The following is a 19,532-nucleotide window of genomic DNA, read 5'->3' as shown; positions in this document are numbered from 1 at the left end:
GTGCTGCCCTGAGCCTGTTCTTGTGTCGGCTGGGGACGGTCCCTGGGGCAGCTGGGGGAAGGCACAGCCCTTGCCACTCTGTGAGTCCCTCCATGGGGCAGAGGGATCCTGGGGAACTCATTCCCATGCTTGGCACCTGCTTTGCCTGGCTGTGAGCCCAGGCTGCCACAGAGCACGGCAGGATACCGAGGTTCATGTGCCGTGCTTGGGACAGGAGCAAGCGGGGACAAAGCAGCAGGAGCTGGCCTGGGAAGTGGGACTGGGGGGAACATCCTGCCTGAGCTCGGCGCTGTGGCCTCAGCCAAGCCCAGGGCTCAGGGAAATGGATCTGCTTCCTGCCACAGCCCGTGCCAGGAGCACAAGCAAAACAACAGCTGCTTTCCGGGCAGCCCCAGCAGGACCCGCTGCACTTCCCGAGGGCAATGGGGCTGGGCTGGCTCATGGGGTGAGGCTGGGGGCCAGACACCCCCGGCCTGCTGCAGCTGCTGCCAGAGCAGGAGGCAATCAGTGACAGGTCTTGGCTCCAGCCCTGTGCCTAGGATGGGGGTTTGGCTGTGCTGAGCCTGGACCCCACATCGTGGCTCCCAGTCAGCTCTGCTGCGGGTCACAGGAATGTTCCTGCTGCCAGATCTGGCTGTTCCCAAAGTGCCAGTGGGTGTGGAGATGCCCCAGAATATCTGTCCTAGGAATGGTGGGATCCTGCAGCCATCCTGGAGCCATGGGCAGGGATGTGCTCCCCGCACAGGTTGGGGCAGGAATGCACATCCTGAGATCCCCAGTCCCCCTGGGCACAGCTGCCAGGGGCATGTGTGGGATTTTGGGGGAGAAGTGGAGCCAGAGGACATCTGGACCAGAACAACCAGAGGTGCTTGTGGAGTCCTCAAGGAGCAGCGGGACAAACTGCGGTTCCCGGCACCCTCGGCTGCTCTCCACCCCTGCCGGGAGCGGCTTTCGTTGTCGGCGGGGGCCGGGAGCGGTGTCCGGTGGCTCCGCAGCCATCGCCGCGCCGGGAGCAGCGCCCGGCGTGTGTGCGGATCTCCCCGGGACCGCCTGCTGCCCCCAAAGCCGGCATCTCCCGTGTGCACCGAGCCCTGCGCTCCCGCGGCGCCGCACTCCATCTCCGGTGCCCGCGTCCCCCAGGTTGCCCCTAAATCCCCGGGCAGCTCCGGCGGGCGAGCCCCGGGCTGTGCCCTGTGGTCCCCTCCGCTCCCCTGCGGCTGTCACAGACAGCGGCTGCCGCAGCCCCGGGAGAATTTGCCTCGTCTCTCCCCTTCTCACGGGGCCCGGCCGCTCCTCGGGAGGTGCCCGGGCAGGAGGTGCAGGGCAGGGAGCAGCAGGGGCGAGTCTGCACAGGCACCTGGGGAGGTCTGAGCCAGGACCTTGCTCCTCCTGGCCCGTGTCCCATCGCTGCCCGGGACCACCGTCCTGCCCTGCCCAGCTCCCGGGGCAGGTCCCCGGCTCACCAAACGCCGGTGGAGGGGGGACAGTGGGGTCCGGGGTCAGTGGGAGCGGGGGGCAGTGGGCGCAGCGGGCGATGGGAGCTGCTCGGCACGTGTCTGAACAAGGCTCCCCGGGGAGGGTGAATGTACGTGCAGGAGCTGGGCCAAAAGCCGACGCAGGGCTCTGGCAGTGCCGGCTGAGCTGACTCACCGGCCCGGCTCCCTCCCCGGAGCCAGCGGCAGCGCGGCACCTCCGCACGGTGGGTCCCCGTCCTTCCCTGGGGAGAAGAGGGGCTGGGGCTGGGGAGCTGCTTTCTGGGCGGCACGGTGCAGGATTGGGCCCCGAGGTTCTGGTGGTCCCAGTGCCAGGGGGCACAGGACTGGGGAAGGCTGTGGGTGTGCTTTGGGGTCTGCATGTTGCCTTGTGCAGTCTCTGTGTGCCAGGGGGGAGCAGGGTGGCCTGGTCTGGGTGCCGCGCATGTGGCAGCGATCCTGAGTATGTTCCAGGAGAGAGGGCAGCCAAGCCCTGGCATGAGCTAGGAGAGAGGGCAGCTGTGCCCTGGCATGAGTGGGAATGAGAGGCTGCTTGTGCCACAGCCCCACAATGATGGAGGTGGGAGCAGGGCTGGACATGTGGCAGGGCACTTATGCAAAGGCTCCTGCCCTGCAGGGCAGAGGGGCAGCAGTGCCAGCAGTGGCTGCAGCCCGAGCCAGAGCCATTGGAGGTGGCCAGAGAGCAGAAATATGCTGGATTTATGGCCCGTCTCATGATGTGTTTATGATTGGGATGAGGCAGCTGCAGATGCTGCCCAGCCCTGCCCTGCGCGGCACGGCAGGTCCCTGCTCTGCATCCCGGTGCCGACAGGGTGGAGGTTCACAGGTGGACTTTGCTCTTCGAGGTGGAGCTCCCCAGGGCTCTCCCTGGCACCGCTGCCGTGTCTGCCCACTGCCGGGCAACTCGACAGCTCCTCCCTGTTCGCTCCACAGGCAGCGACCCAGCAGGGACCCTGTGGGGGCAGGGTCCTGTCCTGTCTGCCCGGTCCTGTCCGGCCCTGGCGCTGCTTTGGTGCTGAGCCCCCCGCGTCACGTAGCAGCCACCGCAGAGCAGGTACGCTGACCCCTTGCCTCTGCCAAACCTGCCCCGTGTTCAGGGGTGGAGCTGAGCTGGTGTCTGTTCCCGCAGCTCTCCTGTGCCATCGGCGGGGAGCAGGAACATCTGAGCCCTGGCTATGCCGTCCGGCCCCCGGGCTGGCAGATGGAAGGTGTTTGTCCTACGGCAGGATGCTGGGGGATATGGGGGTTCAGGATGTGTCTCTGGTCCCTCGAGCATCACCTGAACAGCTCCTTCCCCCCAGGCAGGGGCCGGAGAAGGGACTCTGCTGCCCGCAGCGCCGCTCCAGGGAGCCAGGGTGGACCCTCCTCATGGCAGCCAGGCCCCCGCATAACACCAGCCAAACTGGACACCCCGGTCCCACGAGAGACCCTCCCCAGCCAGAACCAACCCTTCTGCCACCTGCAGCCCAGCCCGGACTCTCCTGTCCCTGCCTGTCCCCACACCAGCCCAGTGTCCCACCTGTCAGACACGGGCACACGCCGCGATGCCGCGACCATCACCGGTGGGTAGAGCTGAGGGCGGTGCCAGCGGGCCCCGTGGGGGAATTGAGGTGAGGGGGTGAGGAGCTGGATCTCCTTTGGGGTGTTGCTTCATGCTGTCACCGTTTGTGGCCGGAGGTGAACCATTGTCCCGGCATCCTTCACCCCACGCTGCGTCCATCCCACGCCCGCCGTCCCCAGCGCCGCTCGGCCGGGCAGAGCGTGGCCAGGAGATGGCAGCAGGACCCTGACAGTGGGGCGATGGCGGGGGAGCAGGACAGAGCTGGGGAAGGGTCCCTGAGTGCCACCCTGCGGGGCACCCCCCAATCCCTACAGCAGGGGCTCTGGGGACAGAACCAGCTGGCAGCACCAGCCCCAAACCCCCAGGGCACAGAGCAGGCTGAGGGGTGCAGGATGTACCCCCCTGTGCAGCCCACTCCCCGCATATGCCCCCCACCCCGGGCTGACACCGTGTCCCTCTGTCCCCAGAGCTGTGCAGCGAGGATGTCCCCGAGGTGGAGATCGTCACCCTGCTGGGCGAGCAGCTGCCCCGCTACACGCTGCGGGCTGACACCGTGTTTGGCTATGCCCACGGCGACTGGCTGCGAGCCCCCAGCGGCCCCCCACAGCCCCCAGCCCCCCTCACCCCCCAGCAGATAGAGGAGACCCTGCAGTATTTCCGTGAGTGCCCGTGGGCAGCGGGGTTGGTGAGGGGGGTGGGCACAGCCCCAATGTCTGCGTGGTGAGGACAGCCTGGGCACTAATCACTGCTAATGGGATTGACGGGCTGGATTTCCTCACCCAGAACATCCCGGGCTAATTCTGGGAGCAGCTTCTGCCGAGCCAAGCCGGATGCTGGGAGAGAGCCCCCATCATTTCCAGGGACCCCTGCATGTTCCTGTTCCCCCGTGCTGTGCCATGGCTCACAGGGGTGGGACACTGGTGGGCTTGGCAAGGTGTCCCAGTGAATCCCAGGGCTGCTGCTCCCCCAGACGTGTCACCCTGGAGCAGGGCTCAGGGCCCCTGCTGCCAGCGAAGCCCCCAGAGCTGTGGGGATCCCAGGGGGAGATCCCAGCAGCTGCCATGGCCAGGCAGGGGCAATGCCCATGGCACTGTGATGTGGCCCATTCCTGGTGCGAGGTCGGGGTTCAGCGGGGGGCACAGATGGATTATCTCTGCTTTGTTTGTTCCTCTAGCCTGCGTGTGGCGGGGACAGGATTAGAGCAAGGGGCTGGGGGATGGATGTGGGGCAGTGGGAGACAGATGGGGCTGAGACCTCCACCCACCTGCTCACGCCAGGCTGGGCTGGGGGTAAATCCTCACCCATGCCTTGCCTCTGCTTGCAGCCTTTCCCTTCTGGCTGTTCCCCTCTGCGTTCAGCAGCTGGTGACCATCAGCACTGCCCCCTGCAGTGGCAGTACAAGGGATTGAGCCCTAAACCCTGTCACTGTGCCATGGGCTAGGGAGCATGCAGCACCATAGAGCCCCAGCAGCTCAGTCTTGCTCCATGGGGTCAGCAGTTCTCAGTCCCAGACTCCTGCAGGTCACAGATACCAGGCCTCCAGTGCTGCTGGCACGTGCTGCAAGGGGCCCGTGGCGTCATTCCTTTACTCAAACCTTTAAGCTGCCGTCAGAAATAGCCCCCTGTAATCTGCTTGTGCAGGCACAGGGAACCTGCCCAGAGGAGCAAATCCTGGGCCAGGGGATTAGGAAGAAGCAGTTCCCACCTGTCCAGGCTGAGACGCCTGCTTGAGACCTTGGGGTCCCTGGAGGGGACCTTGGGGTGCCCAGTTGGTGGCTGTGTCATCCCAGACCTTACCAAGGGAAACTCCAGCTCCAGGAGCAGGGAGAGGCTGGGACTGAGGGCACCTGCTCCAGTCCTCACTCCAGAGGGGACTGGTGGCTATGGCAGGATGTAGCTGGGGTCGGGATCCCAATGGGAAGGAGTCAAGCAGGCAAAGGCATGTGATGCTGAGGGGCAGCTTCAGCTGCATCCATTCACTGATTATTTGGGTGCTAACAAGGATGGGCATTGGTGCAGGTGACAAGGACAGAGCACGCTGGCATTACCAGCATCACACCCAAGCAGCCTGTGCTACGTGCCTGCCAGCTCCTCCATAATTCAGCACACCATGATTTATTCAGTTTTCCTGCTTCTGTGCTGCTTCTGCACCAGGGTGGTTGTGGGGACGAGAGGGTTCCAGCCAGGGAGTGTGGGGCAGGGGTGGTGAATGGGGAGGTTGGAGTGGGATGGAAAGGCCCCTTTCCTGATCAGGGACCTGGCAGGTACCAGCACTGCCATGGGCGCTGCAGGTGCAGGGTTTGTGATGTGGGTGATTTTGGGGGGTCCAGCTCTGGGGTGGCAGAGCAGGGCTGGCCAGAAAAATGTACCCTGACCCTCATAGGGACCCCAGCCATGCACGGTCATGGCTTTGTGTGAAGGGCCTAAAATCTCTCCCTGTCCTTCCCAAGGGGCAGAAGCCGCCGTCTGTGCGTGACCCATAGCGTCAACACTGCCGAGCTGCTGCTCAGGGACCCCCAGTGTCCCTCAGCAGTCATCACCACCCGTGGGTGTGTGATGTGCCCGGGCTTCCCGGGCTATGAGCTGGGACAAGGGGTGGGACACCTGCACCAGCCCCCAGGGCTGCGCAGGGCTGTCCTGGTGGGTTTCCCAAAAAGGAGCCCAGTCCTAGGGTGCCTGATGGGGATCGTATCCCTGCGGTGGCCCGGTAAAAAGGGGGAATGGGCACCGCCGACCCCCGCATCGCCCCCGTTCTGCTCCCGTCCGGCCCCGCCCCCGGCCCGGTCCCGGCCCCGGCCCCGCCGCCGGGGGATGCGCCGGGCAGGTGCGCGGAGACCGGCGATCCTATAAATAGGGGCGGGAGCGGCCGCAGCGGCTCCGCTCAGCGTGGCGGGGCTGGGCTGGGCACGGCTGGGTGGGCACAGCGGGCTGGCGGCTGCGGTGGGCTCGGCGCGATGGAGATCTGGAGCAGCCCCGCCGCCTACGATGAGTTGAACGGGAACGCGGAGCGCGGCGGCGGCGCGGACCCCATCGCCCGGGAGCTGGAGGAAGGTGAGGGCGGCGCGGGTGGTCCCGCCCCGGGAACGGGGATGGCGATGGGGATGGGGATGCGGCTGCAGCAGAGCTGGGCTCCCCACGGGGCTGGCCTGGAGCGGCGGGGGCCGGGGGCTCCCCGGGGCCGGCGCTGGTCCGGAGCGGTCAGGGCCGGGGTCTTCCCTCGACAGGCGCCGTCTGCTCCCCACCGGTGCGTTCCCTCAATCCCGGCCTCCCTCGCCGCCCTCTGGCCCGGGGTTGCCGCCGCCCGGTCCCTTGGGGACCCCCTGGCTCACCCCGACCCTAAGGAGACCTGTCCCCACGCCGGGAGCGGCGGGGAGAGGGGCCCTGCCAGGTCTGCGTGTGCCCGTGGGGAAGGGTGTCCCTCCTGCCGTGGGAGTGGGGTCATCCCCCGCCGCACCCCCGGATCGGGCCCGGGGATGGATGTTTACATGTTCGCCAGCGCTGCAGCCCCCGTCTCCCGGGGCCAGCCGCTCGCTCCAACCGTAGCGATGCTCATGCTCTAATTATTTCCAATTAATGGCTCAGAGGCCTGACGAGGTGCAGTTGGGGACCCCCGCGGGGAGCGGGTCCTGTCGGGGTGCAGAGAGGGGGGTGAGGCTGGGGCTGGCCCTTCGCCCCGTGGCCGCGTTTGGGGTACGTGTCCTCTGGGGCGTGGGGCAGCACCCGGGCAGTGAGGACGGGACGGGACCGGGGTGGCGAGTGGGGGCATTGCCATGACAACACGCTCATCATTACACAACCCCAGCTGGGGAGGCCTAATGGGATTTGTGTGGCTGAGCTTCCCCGTTAACCCACTTCCCTCTGCACGACTGCGGGGTGGCCGTGACTGGGGACGCGGGTGGGGGCCCCGAGCGCAGCCAGCGCTGCTCTGCCAGGGGAAACTGAGGCACACACCCTCGGGGCAGCAGAGCATCAGAAAGGGCACGGGGAGTGCTGTGCGCTGTGGGCAGGGTGTGGGGTGCAGGCAGGTCCCGGGCTGTCAGCAGGGTCTGGGGCGCGGGCAGGGCTCGGGGCTTTGCGCTGCTCCCGGTTCCCTGCGGCCGCACGGCTCCAGCGCCGCCGTCTGGGTGCATGCCCGGCGCTGCCTGGCAGCGCCTCGGCCGCAGCTGGCACGATCCGCACCGGGGGCACCGATGCACCTCCTCTCCCTGCCGGAGACCCAGGGAGCAGCGGGGGGAGGCAGAGCTGTCGCTGGGGCCCGGCCGTGGCGCTGCCGTGGTGGGCAGCTGCCCCCGCGGCTGTGTGGGTTGTGTTGTGCTGCTGCAGGGGCATCGGGTGGGCGCGGGCTGCAGCATCCCCTCCCCCAGAGAGAAATTAGGGCAGGGGGGGATCTGGGGGAGGGGGCTGGGGACAGATTGGAGGGGACGCCGCCTGTGAGCCCGGCTCGGAGCGGTGCCACCCACAGCTATTTATACTGGAGCTCCAGCCTGCTTTCTGCTGGAGATGTCACCTCCGATCCCGTCTCCACTGCTGCCCTTCCCGGTCCCCCCTTTCTGTTTGTGAGTCCTGCAGTGGGGCAGGCGCTGCGCCTGTGCTGAGGTCGTGGGGTCAGCAAGGGGGCCCAGCATTTTCTTGCCACCCCAAGGTGCGGGCAGGTTGGGGGTGAGGTGTGAGCCCCCCATTTCCCATGATGCTGTCCCAGCTGAGGATCCCTGCCTGGCACTTCATGAGGTGCCACCCAGCAGACAACAGGTCCTTTTTGGAGACCAGCCTGGGGCAGCCTTGGGGGGACAGTGCTGAGCCCCTAGGTCAGTGCTCTCACAGTGTGGGGGTTCACCTTCTGGCCCTCTCCCCCAGTCCTGTGTGCTGAGCGGGTGGTCAGGATCACGAAGACCTACCACGATATTGACGCCGTCACCAACCTGCTGGATGAGGTATGTTGGAGATCCCACCTGTGTGAGGGCTGGTGGGACCCTGGGGACGCAGGGGTGAGGACTGGGGAAGGGATGAGTCCCAGCTGAGGCAGACCTGTCCCTTGCAGAAAGAGCGGGACCTGGAGTTAGCAGCACGCATTGGGCAGTCCCTGTTGAAGCAGAACCGGAGCCTGACTGAGCGCAATGAGCTCCTGGAGGAGCAGCTGGAATTGGCCAAAGAGGAGGTAACAGCTCCTGGGCACAGCTCTGGGCCTTGGCCCCCTGTGTGACCCCTGGGGGCAGCTGTGGTCCCCTCGGCCGTGTCCTGAAGCACTTTGTCTCTCCAGATTGCGCAGCTGCGCCATGAGGTCTCCATGCGGGATGACCTTCTCCACTTCTACACCACCACCACGGAGGAGAGCGAGCCCACCACCACCACCTCCACCCCGTGAGTGGGGGTCCCTGTCCTGCCACTCGCCTGGGGCAGGACTGCTCCTGTGGGCTGGGCAGGAGCCATTCCTAGGGTAGCACTGGCCACATCCTTTCCCTCCCATGGCGCCCGTGGGTCCAACCCCACAGAGCTTGGTCCCTGCAGATGCCTGGGAGCTGGGGGAGTGGACAGGGGTCTGAGTGCTAGCCCCATCCTGCCTGCACTGCGGGTGCTCAGGCCATCCCTGCTGTCCCCAGGCTGCGCAGGAACGAGTCCTCGCTGTCCTTGCAGCAGTACTTCCAGTACGACACTTTGCAGCAGAAACTCAAGTGCCTGGAGGAGGAGAACCAGAAGCTCCGTATGGAGGTGAGCAGAGCCAGCTGGCAGATGCCCCTCGGTGCCCACCTATGCCCTGCTCTCTATGGGGGGACCCGAGCTGCCCCCTCAGGGAGACAGGAGGTCCTGCCTGTCACACTCAGCCCCTCCATCCCTCTCCCCCAGGCCACCAACATCGCCACTGAGACCTGTCAGTACGAGGACCAGGAGCAGCAGCTGATGATCGACTGCGTGGAGCAGTTTTGTACGTAGGGCTCGGGGGTGTGCAGGCACTGCCCGGCGGGCACTGCCCAGCTGCTGGGCTGGGGCCGGGGGCCGTGCCCGGCGGTGACCCGGCCCTCCCGCAGCCGAGGCGAGCCAGCGGGTCGTTCAGCTGTCGGAGGAGCTGGCGCACAGGGCGGAGGACGCGGCGCGGCAGCAGGAGGAGATCACGCAGCTCCTGGCGCAGGTGGCGGACCTGCAGCAGAAATGTCGCACGGTGAGGGTCCCTGCCCTGCCGGGGGGAGGGCGGTGCGGGCGCAGCGCCCTGACCCGGCCTCCCCTGCCCGCAGTACGGCTCCGAGGTGGAGGAGCTCCAGCAGCACCTGAGCGCGGCCAGGGAGGTGCAGCAGCAGCTGCGGATGGAGGTGAGCCCGGGGGAGCCCGGCCTGGCGGGGGGGTCCTGCCCCGCTGCCCCGGGGCCGTGCTCCAGCTGTGCCCGCGTCCTCGCAGCTGCGGGATCTGCAGGAGAAGTACGCGGAGTGCGGCGGGATGCTGCAGGAGGCCCGGGAGGAGGTGAAGAGCCTGCGGAGCCGCAGCCTGCCCAACAGCACCGTCAGCCGCTACAGCGCGGCCAGCCTCCTGCCCGTGGTGAGCGCGGGGTTCGGGCGGCCGGGGGGTCCCTGCTGCCCCCCCGGCACTGACACTGCCTACCCCGCTCCGCAGGACTCGCTGGCGGCTGAGATCAAGGGCATGATGAGAAAGAGGACAGACAGCTCCTCCTCAGACTACAAGTGAGTGCTGCCATCATCATCCATGGTTCTTGCTGTGCCGTGGGACAGGGGTCCGGCTCACCCCGAGCTGCTTCCTGCCCACAGGAGCTACCAGCGCGTCTTCGAGACCGTGAAGGCCGTGAACCAGGCAGCCAAAGCCAAGTCCTGCTCTGAGTCTCCCCACCATGTTCCCGGCTCCAAGCAGTTGTCCACTGCCCACTCGGGGGGGGCCAGCACCCCCCACACCAACTGCTCCGGCTCGGAGGGTGCCCGGTGAGTGCTGGGGCGGGGGGGAACGGGGCCAGGCGGGGTGGAATGGGGCCAGGTAGGGGAGGAACGGGTCCAGGTCGGGGGGGACGGGGCCGGGTGGAGGGGAACGGGGCCGGGTCGTGGGGGAATGGGGCCAGACGGGGTGGAATGTGGCCAGGTGCGGGGGGAACGGGGCCAGGTGGGGGAGGAACGGGTCCGGGTCGGGGAGGAACGGGGCCAGGTGGGACGGCGGCTGCTCCTGCGCAGGAGCTGGGGTGCTGGTGAGCTGCTGGAAGCAGCCTGGCTGGAGCAGGGAGGGTCCGACCAGCCTGAGGTGCAGGGTAGGACTGCAGCCCTAGCGCTGTGCTCGCAGCAGGGCCGCGGGGGCCAGCGAGGAGCCGCGGGCAGCCCCGGGCCGGCGGGACCTGGAGGCGGCGGTGCAGCGGCTGTCGCTGCGGCAGCAGAGCCACGTCTCCGAGGAGCGCTCCTTCTTCGAGGCCGAGCGGGAGCGCAAACTGCGGCGGCTGAGAGACGGGGCGAGCTCCAGCGGCTTCCTCAGCCCCGAGGGCAGCGTCGTCTCCACTGGGACCAACTACTCGGGGGGCTCGGAGCTCACCGCTGGCTCCAGCTTCTCCCTGGGCTCCCTCGCCTACCTACCCGACAAACTGCAGATCGTGAAGCCGCTGGAAGGTGAGGGGCAGAGGGGGTGCAGAGCTGCGGGTGCTCTGAGGGTCCGACACCCCCACCTGAGTTCCCCCCGGCCGTGTCCCCCCAGGCTCTGTGACACTCCACCACTGGCAGCAGCTGGCACAGCCCAACCTGGGTGGCATCCTGGTGCCCCGGCCCGGGGTGCTCACCAAAGACTTCAGGCAGCTGGACATTGACCTGGAGGAGGTCTACAGCCTCAATGACCTGGAGGAGGATGATGTGGACGCCAGCTCCTTCCAGCTGCTCCCTACCTCAACACCCGCCAAAGCCAAGGAGCGCCCCAGGGGTGAGCGGGGGGTGAGGGGACGGAGGGGACACAGCCCCCGGGGTGCCCCTGCCCTTCTCTCTCGGCTGGCCCTCGCCTCCCCCCGCGCTCTCCCGTCCTGCAGCAGCCTGTCCCTGCCACACCGCTGTCCCCGCGGGGATGCTCCGCCTGCAGCCGCTCAAGGGCCGTTCTCGGGCAGCTGCCCCGGCGGGATGAGCCCTCGCCATTGCCCTGGAGAGCCCCTGCTGCCCCGCGGCTGCCTGGAAGGGGCCGGTCTGGGACAAAGGACATCTCCTGGTGCCACCTGTGCTGGCTGCCCCCTCTGAGCAGGCACCAGATGCAGTTGCTGCTGGAGCTGTGCCCCATGCAAGGAGCTTCCAGCTCAGCTTTGGCTGTCCCGCCCGCCCTCTGCAGTGCCCTCCACCTGTGTCCTGACCCCTTGTCTCCTGTCCCTTCCAGTGTTCCTCTCTGTTAACAACCTCCCCCAGACCCCGTCTACCTTCACCATCACCACCTGCCACATCCTCCACCCCACCACTGCGATCACCACGGTGACACCCAGGTAAGGCGCGTGGCCCCCGCCGCCTGCGCTGCCTGCCCCGGCCCCGCCGTGCCCCCCAGCTCTCTCCTCCTCCTCCTCCTTCCGTGCCTGGGTCCCTGCAGCTCGAGGAAGGGGCAGGCGGGGGGCACCTGCAGCCCCTGATGCTCTGAGAGGTGCCAGCAATAGAAATATCCCCAAATCTGGCTGCTGGGGAGTCTTTGTGCCCGGGGCTGGCACCCCGAGGGAGTCTGGAACCAGCTCCCCTCCTCTGCACTGCAGCACCCTGATGGGATGGAGAGCCGGCCTCGGGTGGGGAGCAGCACCCCGGGCACGGAGCAGCGAGTGCTCCTGGCACTCTGGGGAGCCGACACAGCTTTCCTCCCTCCACACTTGGGCAGCAGCCAGGAACTTTTCGCAGCAGGGTGCTGGGCTGTCCCTTCATTAATGAGCACCGGTGATTAGCCCTAATGAGCCCCCCTAAGGCTCGTTGGGGGTTGGTGTGAGCCGGAGTTCACTGTTAGACAAAACCTTGGCGTCTGGGAATTGCTCGTGGAGCAGTGACTGTGTCCCAATCCCTCCTGGCTGCCGAGGAGCACCCCCAGCACTGCTCTGTGAGCTTTGGGCCACAGCACGGGCGTCTCCTACAGCCCAGGGCTCTTTAGGTGAAGAAGGGGGTCCTGCTCTGCCTGCAGCCCTGCCTGGCCCCTTCAGCAGCATCCCCCAGGCCAGGGCCCCCAGCTGATCCCCACTTCTGCTCTCTCTTCCCCTCCAGTCTGTATCATGCCGTCGTGCCTTCTTGTGGGCCCTTTGAGGGGCTGAGCCTCGGCAGCCCCCCACCAGAACAGGCTCCCCCCACGCTGGCGCTTGGCCCTGGACCCCCGAGCACCCCCCTGGGACTCTTCAGGCTCTTGCTGGGGCGAGATTCTCACTTGGCACCAGGGACTGGATCACGGTGGGCCCCCTCACTCCACTCCCGGGACCCTCAGCATTCTGAGCCACAGCCCTCCCCTGTGCCCAGGGGTCAGGATGGACCCAGGAGCAGCAGCTTCAGCTGCAACCTGGTGGAGAAGTTGCAGCGCCTGGGGCTGGACAAGGTGGTGGCCAGAGGGGAGATGTCCTGTGCTCGGCCTGGGGCACCCAGAAGTGACGCTGCTGCAGAGCCCCCAGGCTCAGGATGAGACACATCCTCTTCCTCACCCATCCACGGGGAAACGGAGACAGGACAAGCTTCAGCCTCAGCTCCTGCTGCTGCCCCAGGTCCATCACTGCTCCTGACACCAGCATGGGGGGGCTTTGCCCTGGCTGCAAGGACAGAACCCGGCACTGCTCCCCCCATGTGTGGGGGGTACAGGGGGTGCTGGCTGACCCTGTCCCTGCTGTGGGAGTACGGACCCCTCACAGGAGCCAGTTTCTGGCAATAAAAACTGTTCCTGCTTCTGCTGAGCCTGTCTGAGGAGCGAGGGGCAGCTTGGCCCTTTTGGGACTGTCCAGATGCTGCAGCGAAGGGCAATGGCCAGTCTGAGCTCGGGTGTGTCCTGGGGCAGCCCTCTGGGGCCAGGGGGAGAACCCTGCACCCTGGGCTGGGCCCCTGGCCAGCACCTGGACTGGACTGGCTTTTAAAGGGAATGGTGGTTTAGCTCTCTCCTGCTCACTGAATAGCAATAGTAGCAGCACCCACAGCTTGGGATGTTTCTGGGGGTGCATCTGATGCTCCCCCCAGTTGTGTCCCACCCTCCAAGCTGTGCCCCACGCCCTGGCAAATAAATGTGAATTCACAGAGCAGCTGCTGTGTGCTGTGTCTGCTGCCATGTTCTGTGTGTGTTGCTGTGCACAGCTCGGTCTCTGCCCCTGGGGCTGGGGGCAAATCCCCTCTTCCCCCTCGGGCTGGGGGCAAATCCTCTCTGCTCTTTGGGGCTGGGGGCAAATCCCCTCTGCCTCCTGGGGCTGGGGGAAAATCCTCTCTGGGGCTGGGGGCAAATCCCCTCTGCCTCCTGGGGCTGGGGGCAAATCCTCTCTGGGGCTGGGGGCAAATCCCCTCCGGCCGTCCCAGGCTCTCCCCAGCACAGGCAGGATGCAGAGGCCGTAGTGCCAGGGTTTTATTGAGGGAAGGGCTCGCACCGAGGCCGGTGTGCTCCGCCCGGCCAGCCCAGCTATGCAGCTCCAGCCTGGTCCTCAGCGCTGCGGCGGCCGAAGTCCATCCAGTCGGGGTAGTAGTGGTCGTGCAAAGCCTCCATCCCCTCGTCCTCACGCACAAAGCCCTTGTGCTTGTTCAGCTCTGCCGGGGCAAAGGCGGCAGTCAGCGCTGGCACGGGTGCCGGGCTGTGTGCCCGGGGGCTGCCCACCCTGAGCTCCCGGTACCTGTGAGGACGTGGGGCAGGAACTGGGCCAGGAGGTGCTGCTGCTCCTGGGACAGGTACGGGGGCCAGTCCCGCCGGGCCAGGCTCGGGGGGTGCTGGGGGGGGTCCCCCAAGGCAGCGGGCCCCTCCACCGGGGGCCGGCAGCGGCAGGTGGCCACGGCGAGGGCGAGGAGGAGCCCGAGGCACAGCGGCACCTTCATGGCTGTGGAGAGACTGAACGGGAGGGGAGGTGGGGCAGCTGCAGCCCCTGGACTGGGACATGCTCAGCCTGTGGTGAGGCTGGCGGGCACTCAGCCCCAGCCCATGGACAGTTCACAGTCTCCTCTGCCCCTCCCTTTGGGCCCTCAAGTCCCCTCCATCCTTTTCACCTTCTCTCCAAGTCTCCTCCATCCCTCTCTCCTGGCTGGTCCCCAATGCCCCTAGAATCAAGACAGGATCCATAAGGATCAAGTCCCACTCCTGGCTTCTTGCAAGGATGCTGAAAACTAAAGCACATGGCTAAGAGCATCATCCAGCTCCTCCCTGAACTCGAACAGCTGGGAGCTGAGTTCTCCTCCCCAGGGCATGGCCAGGCCCCAGATCCCCTCTGTTCCTCTTAGTGGGTCTCTGAGTTGCTTTGTCCCTCCCATCTTCTCCTCAGGTTTTCTCCATCTCTCTCTCCCAGCTGGTCCCCAAGTCACCTGCAGGCAGTGCCAGAGCCCTGTGAGACTCACCTGTGGGTTCTGAGGCTCAGCAGGGTGTCCTGGTGGTGTCCTGGTGGTGTCCTGGTGGTGTCCTGGTGGGTCTCAGGTGTCTCTCTCCAGGATCACCCCAGCTCAGTCCCACTTTTAAAGGCCCTGCCGGGCTGCCACACCCCAGGGCGGCTCCACACGCATCCACCCACCCCCGGAGGGGCCCTCGGGCATCTGTGAGTGCTCACAGACACACAGACATACAGACAGACACACAGCCACACAGCCACAGCCACACAGCTCGACAGCCGTATCCATACACCCACACACGCAGGCACCGTGTCCATGCACATTCCCAGCTACACCTGCCCAGGGAATAAATATATATTAACAATACAGTATAATGTATAAGATTTTATACAGTGTAAAATACATATATATATGTATACACACACACACACACACACACACACACACACACACACACATATATATATATATATATATAATGTGTAAATTTCTAATAGATAACATAGCTGATGCATCTATGTAAATACATTCAGGTATCCATACGTACACATGGGCACAGGCTCACAGCTATGGGCATGGACACACGTGTGCACATGTGTGCATAATTGCACATCATGGAGTGATGGAGGGTGTGTGCAGTGGGATGAATGCATAAGGAATTATCTCTATATATGTATCCACACATACATGCACATATATACATATAAGCATGCATGTATAGAAACATATATATGTATAAACAGATATGAAAGCTTACATAAATATACATATACACACACGTATTTATATGTACATCTGTATATATGTGTATATACATGTACATACATACATACATACATATATACATACATACATATACATATACATATACATATACATATACATATACATATACATATACATACACACACACACATATACAAACACACACATATATATTATGTATACACACACATATGTTGGACTCCATGATTTTTGGAGGTCTTCCCTAACCTAAATGATTCTGGGATTATCTATATATATGTATATTTGTACACATATATCTAAATGTGTACAGATTTATACATACATGCACATACATATCTACATTTATAAATAGCAATATATATGCATGTATCTGTATAAACACACATGTACATGTACAGAATGATGTGTGTGTACACCTGTGTATTCTCACACGTACGTCTGTGTGTCTGTACACACACACCCATGGATGCCCCCACACCCTGGCAATGAGGTGTGTGCACGCTTATTACGTATGTCGTGCCAGGGCTCCCAAGGGCTCTGTGTCCCTGGGGCTGGGGGCTGTGCAGACATGGGGGGCTGTGCCTGTGAGTGTGTGTGAGGCCCCTCACCAGCACACAGCCCTAGAGCCCATTCTGCAGCTCTGCTTCTCTCCCTGCACCTCGAGAAGCTTTGGGGTGTTGCGGCAGGAGAGGGCCCCACTCACTCTCAGAGCCCCTGAAGATCCTTTGCTGTTGCCACCCACCCCCCACTGGATATCGATGGCTCCTGCTGCCTGTATTGACCCCCCATCAGTGTATTTGTAGAGACCATTTGTCCCCCTCCCTCAATAAACCCTGTGAGGGACATCCTGGGCTGGGGCACGTCATTGTCCCATGTCGCCGTGTCCCTAACGAGCCGTGTCGGTGCTCCTCAAACAGCCCCAAAACAAATGGGCTTTGGATGGCCATCGATCGCTCGCTCCGCCGAGCACCTTGCACAAGGAACAAACAAATTGTTTTCCAATTTCTGGCTTTTAATGGCTCAATCTGGACCAAATGAGCCGTCAGGGTGATGGGGACACGGCGACCGCTCCCTCCAGGGCCATGGGCTTGGCAGCACCCTGACGCAGGTTTGTTACCAGGCCCGTGGGCATTCAGGCTGGACCCTTCTCCAAGGCTGACTGCAGGATGGACCGAGCTCCCCTCTCCCCTGCCTGGCTGCGGGTAGCTGTCCTGGCAGTGGCCAAATCTGTCAGCAGCCTGGCAAGTCCAACAGGAAGAAATCTGGGCTGGATGTGCTCGGGCACACGAGTGGCACGGGAATTCTTGGCACAGCAGCAGCAGAGCAGAGGTTGGACCGTGTCAGGCTGTGGGCACAAACGCTCACCCTGGAGTGAATGCTGGCCTTGGTGCTGCCAGCACTGCTCCCCGAGGTACGGGCAGGAATGGGGGTCACTCCAAGGGATGGGCAGGGCTGGAGGTCACTCCAAGGCATGGGCAGGGCTGGAGGTCACTCCCAAGCACAGGCAGGGCTGGAGGTCACTCCAAGGCAGGAATGGAGGTCACCCTCTGCGCACTCCCAGCTGTTTTGCATAATTGCAGCAATTGAGTTTCCAAGAGCAAAGTCTCCCAGGGAAGTGGCAGTGAACTCACTGCTCCTGAGCAGCACGTGGGAGATGGGGGTCACTGTGGATGAAGAGCCAGGACCTGCTCTGGGGGGCTGCCAGGAGCTGAGCAGGTGACCAGGGTGGGAGCAGCACCCCAGGACATCCCTGCCCTCCCTGCTGCAGGACAGATGGGCTGAGGGCAATGGGAGAGAAACCCAGGATTCCCTGTGCACTTTCAGGCTTTTCAGTGCACCTCACACTGCTCTTGTGCCAGAGGCACCTGCCAGCCCCCAGAACTGCTGCTGCCCTCAGCCAGTGCGTTTTACTGATTTCATTCTTGCTTGTTGAGCTTGAGCTCTAAATAAAGAGCACGCAGCCCCTGATCCGTGGCAGAGCCTGACCCGGTGGCAGCACCTCCTCCTCCTCCCCAGAGCAATTTCTGGGAAGCAGAAGTGCTGACCCTGCCCACGGGACTGACACAACACGAGCAGGGAATGACTCGACTCGCAGCCACCCACTGCTCCCCTCAGGAGCAGCAGAGGCAGCACCAAGGGAACCTCCTCTTCCTGCAGTGGGCCAGGGCTGAGGGCAACGCCCAGGCCAGGGAATCCCACCAGGCTGCACCACTGCTGTCAAGAGGAGAAGGTGCTCTGGTCCCTGGGAGCAACGGAACCCACCAAGTACAGGCTTTAAAAACCGGTTTTATTTAAGTAACTTTAAATACATTACAAGAAAACATTAGAAATGACACCGAAGCCATGTTACTGCACAGGGTGCGAGGCAGCAACCACAAGGCTCTGCAGCTCCAGGGATGCTCCTTGTGTTAGTCCAACAGCAGCCCTTGTTACGAGTTTAACCCATGGGACAGCTCCTCCACGTAGCTGATACCTCAGGACGCACAGGTACCGACACCTGAGCTGCAGCCATTGTGCCTCCAGGTCACTCTTCTGTCACTCCTTCCAAGCCAGGCATCCCCAAATCCCTCTGCCTCCGGGAGCCAGCACTGCCCAGAGGGATGGCGCTGTGTCCTGGTGCCACCAGGCAGGACACAAATCCCCTCTGCTGGGACGGAAGCACAGCTGGACTGAGGAGCCATCAGGACAGGCCAAGTCCCTGGGCTTAGCTGGGAACAGCTGGAACCTGTGGCTGCAGGCTGGATGGTGCCAGCGCCTGCGCCACCTCTGGGAAATGAGGGACAGCCAGACGAGATAGCATGGGCTCGTGTCAGTTTATTACATCACCAATTACAACTGTCCAGACTCAACAGTGGACCCAAGATCGTTACATTACACAAACCGGCTGGTTTTAAAGTTATGACAAGGGACAGGTGGGAATTTCATGGTAAGGATATCTTCTTGCATAAAGCTCCAGTGGACCACAGGCACTTAAAACCCGTGGACTTTCAGCTGGTCGTCCTTAGCCAGTCCAATCTGCAAGACAGAAAATGCATTCACAGCACGGGGTGATGCCTCAGCACATCCAAATGCTGCCCATACCTGGGGACTCGTGTGCATTTAACAAACTCGTGCTGATTTCAGCGAGGCTGAAGGTGTCCTACCTCCACAAGGAACTGGCAGATATTCTTGCGCTGGTCACCCTGCAACTGAATCACTTCTCCATACTCGGGGTGCTCAATTACAGTACCATTGCAGGCAAATTTCTGCAGCAAAGACACAAAAGCTTCCTTAGCACCATAAACATCCCTGCTGGGCGTGGCTGCTGCCTCCCCCCCGAGCCCCGAAACCCCACCTTCTTGAAGGCCTTCACCAGTTTCTTTTTATCGTAGTCATCCGCGATGCCCTGGACTGTGGTAAGGGTCTTCCTGCCGTTGCGCTGCTGGATCCTTATATGGATGTAGTCCTCAGTGCCGGCCGGGAGCAGGTCATCACCCTTACTTGCATCCGCAAAGGGGTCTGCGGGGAGCGCCGTCAGGCCCCGCCCCGCCGCCGCCCCATTGGCCGCCGCGCCCGCCCATCACGCGGAGAGCAGCCCCCATTGGCCGCCGCGCCCGCCCGTCACACCCCGGCCCCGCCCCCCGCGCACCCACCCTTCGCGCACGGCGCCCGCCCCTGCCCTCACCCCATTGGCCGCCGCGCCCGCCCGTCAGGCTCGGGCCCCGCCCCGCCCCCCCGCGGCTGACGCAACCGGGCCCGGAATAGCAACTGCGCCACGGGGCGGGGCCGGGGCGGGGCCCGCGCGCTCCCCTGGCCCCACCGCACAAAGGGCCTCACCGAAGGGCTGGAGGTTCTGGATAGCGGACATACGATACGCTTCCCTTCCCTCGGCGGAGGCGGCGGCGGCGGCGGCGGGGGCGGCTCTGGCGGCGGGAGCGGCTCTGGGCGGAGGATGCTCTCGCGGCGGCGGCTCGAGGCGCTGTCAGGGGGGCGGGACTGTCGCCGACCGCTTATATATGGCCCCTCCGTGACGCCATCACGCACGGCGAACGAGGGCGATGATTGGCCGCCGCGCGGGGGCGTCAGGACGTATCGGGCGAACGCGGCCGCGCCCCGGCCGGCGCGGGGGGAGCGGGGCGCATGCGCGGGGGGAGGGCCCGGCAGCGCGCGGGGCGGCGCGTGCGCAGTGTGGGGCCGCGGCCGGGGCCGCGCCCCGGGACCCCCGGGGGCCCCAAAATCCTCCCGGGATCCCCCAAAAACCCTCCCGGGGCAGCCGCCCCCCTC

At 64.1% G+C, this 19,532-nt stretch overlaps 3 protein-coding genes across 12 annotated transcripts; 1 reads left to right on the top strand and 2 right to left on the bottom strand.

The window, feature by feature from the left end:
• The first annotated feature begins 1,585 nt into the window (after positions 1-1,585).
• HAP1 (huntingtin associated protein 1) lies at positions 1,586-13,246 on the top strand. Of its 10 annotated transcripts, none has more exons than XM_085561892.1 (17): positions 1,619-1,699; positions 2,427-2,701; positions 2,795-3,055; positions 3,522-3,713; positions 7,909-7,985; positions 8,093-8,209; positions 8,312-8,412; positions 8,652-8,974; positions 9,078-9,208; positions 9,282-9,356; positions 9,442-9,579; positions 9,655-9,722; positions 9,807-9,974; positions 10,324-10,640; positions 10,726-10,944; positions 11,383-11,485; positions 12,237-13,246. In XM_085561892.1, exons 2-17 carry the CDS (start codon positions 2,695-2,697, stop codon positions 12,640-12,642), a joined length of 2,703 nt encoding a protein of 900 aa, XP_085418018.1. In that variant the 5' UTR covers positions 1,619-1,699; positions 2,427-2,694; the 3' UTR covers positions 12,643-13,246. The 10 variants fall into 10 exon arrangements, with proteins under 10 accessions (XP_085418016.1, XP_085418017.1, XP_085418018.1 ...); XM_085561888.1 differs by having other exon boundaries at positions 1,634-2,547; positions 2,623-2,701; XM_085561889.1 differs by having other exon boundaries at positions 1,636-2,547; positions 2,623-3,055; positions 8,652-8,760; positions 8,896-8,974.
• A 300-nt stretch (positions 13,247-13,546) lies between these two features.
• LOC110471924 (gastrin/cholecystokinin-like peptide) lies at positions 13,547-17,908 on the bottom strand. The gene is made up of 2 exons (XM_021532981.3): positions 13,823-17,908; positions 13,547-13,739 (listed from the first exon to the last, which is right to left on the bottom strand). The coding sequence occupies exons 1-2, from the start codon at positions 14,019-14,021 to the stop codon at positions 13,615-13,617; spliced, it is 324 nt and encodes a 107-aa protein (XP_021388656.3). The 5' UTR covers positions 14,022-17,908; the 3' UTR covers positions 13,547-13,614.
• A 157-nt stretch (positions 17,909-18,065) lies between these two features.
• On the bottom strand, positions 18,066-19,235 carry EIF1 (eukaryotic translation initiation factor 1). The gene is made up of 4 exons (XM_021532982.4): positions 19,086-19,235; positions 18,604-18,767; positions 18,413-18,514; positions 18,066-18,284 (listed from the first exon to the last, which is right to left on the bottom strand). The coding sequence occupies exons 1-4, from the start codon at positions 19,114-19,116 to the stop codon at positions 18,240-18,242; spliced, it is 342 nt and encodes a 113-aa protein (XP_021388657.1). The 5' UTR covers positions 19,117-19,235; the 3' UTR covers positions 18,066-18,239.
• Positions 19,236-19,532: the final 297 nt, after the last annotated feature.

This window comes from Lonchura striata, chromosome 27 (assembly GCF_050655825.1).
Source record: "Lonchura striata isolate lonStrDom1 chromosome 27, ASM5065582v1, whole genome shotgun sequence".
Taxonomy (NCBI): Eukaryota; Metazoa; Chordata; class Aves; order Passeriformes; family Estrildidae; genus Lonchura; species Lonchura striata.
This window is presented reverse-complemented; position numbering and strand designations above follow the sequence as displayed.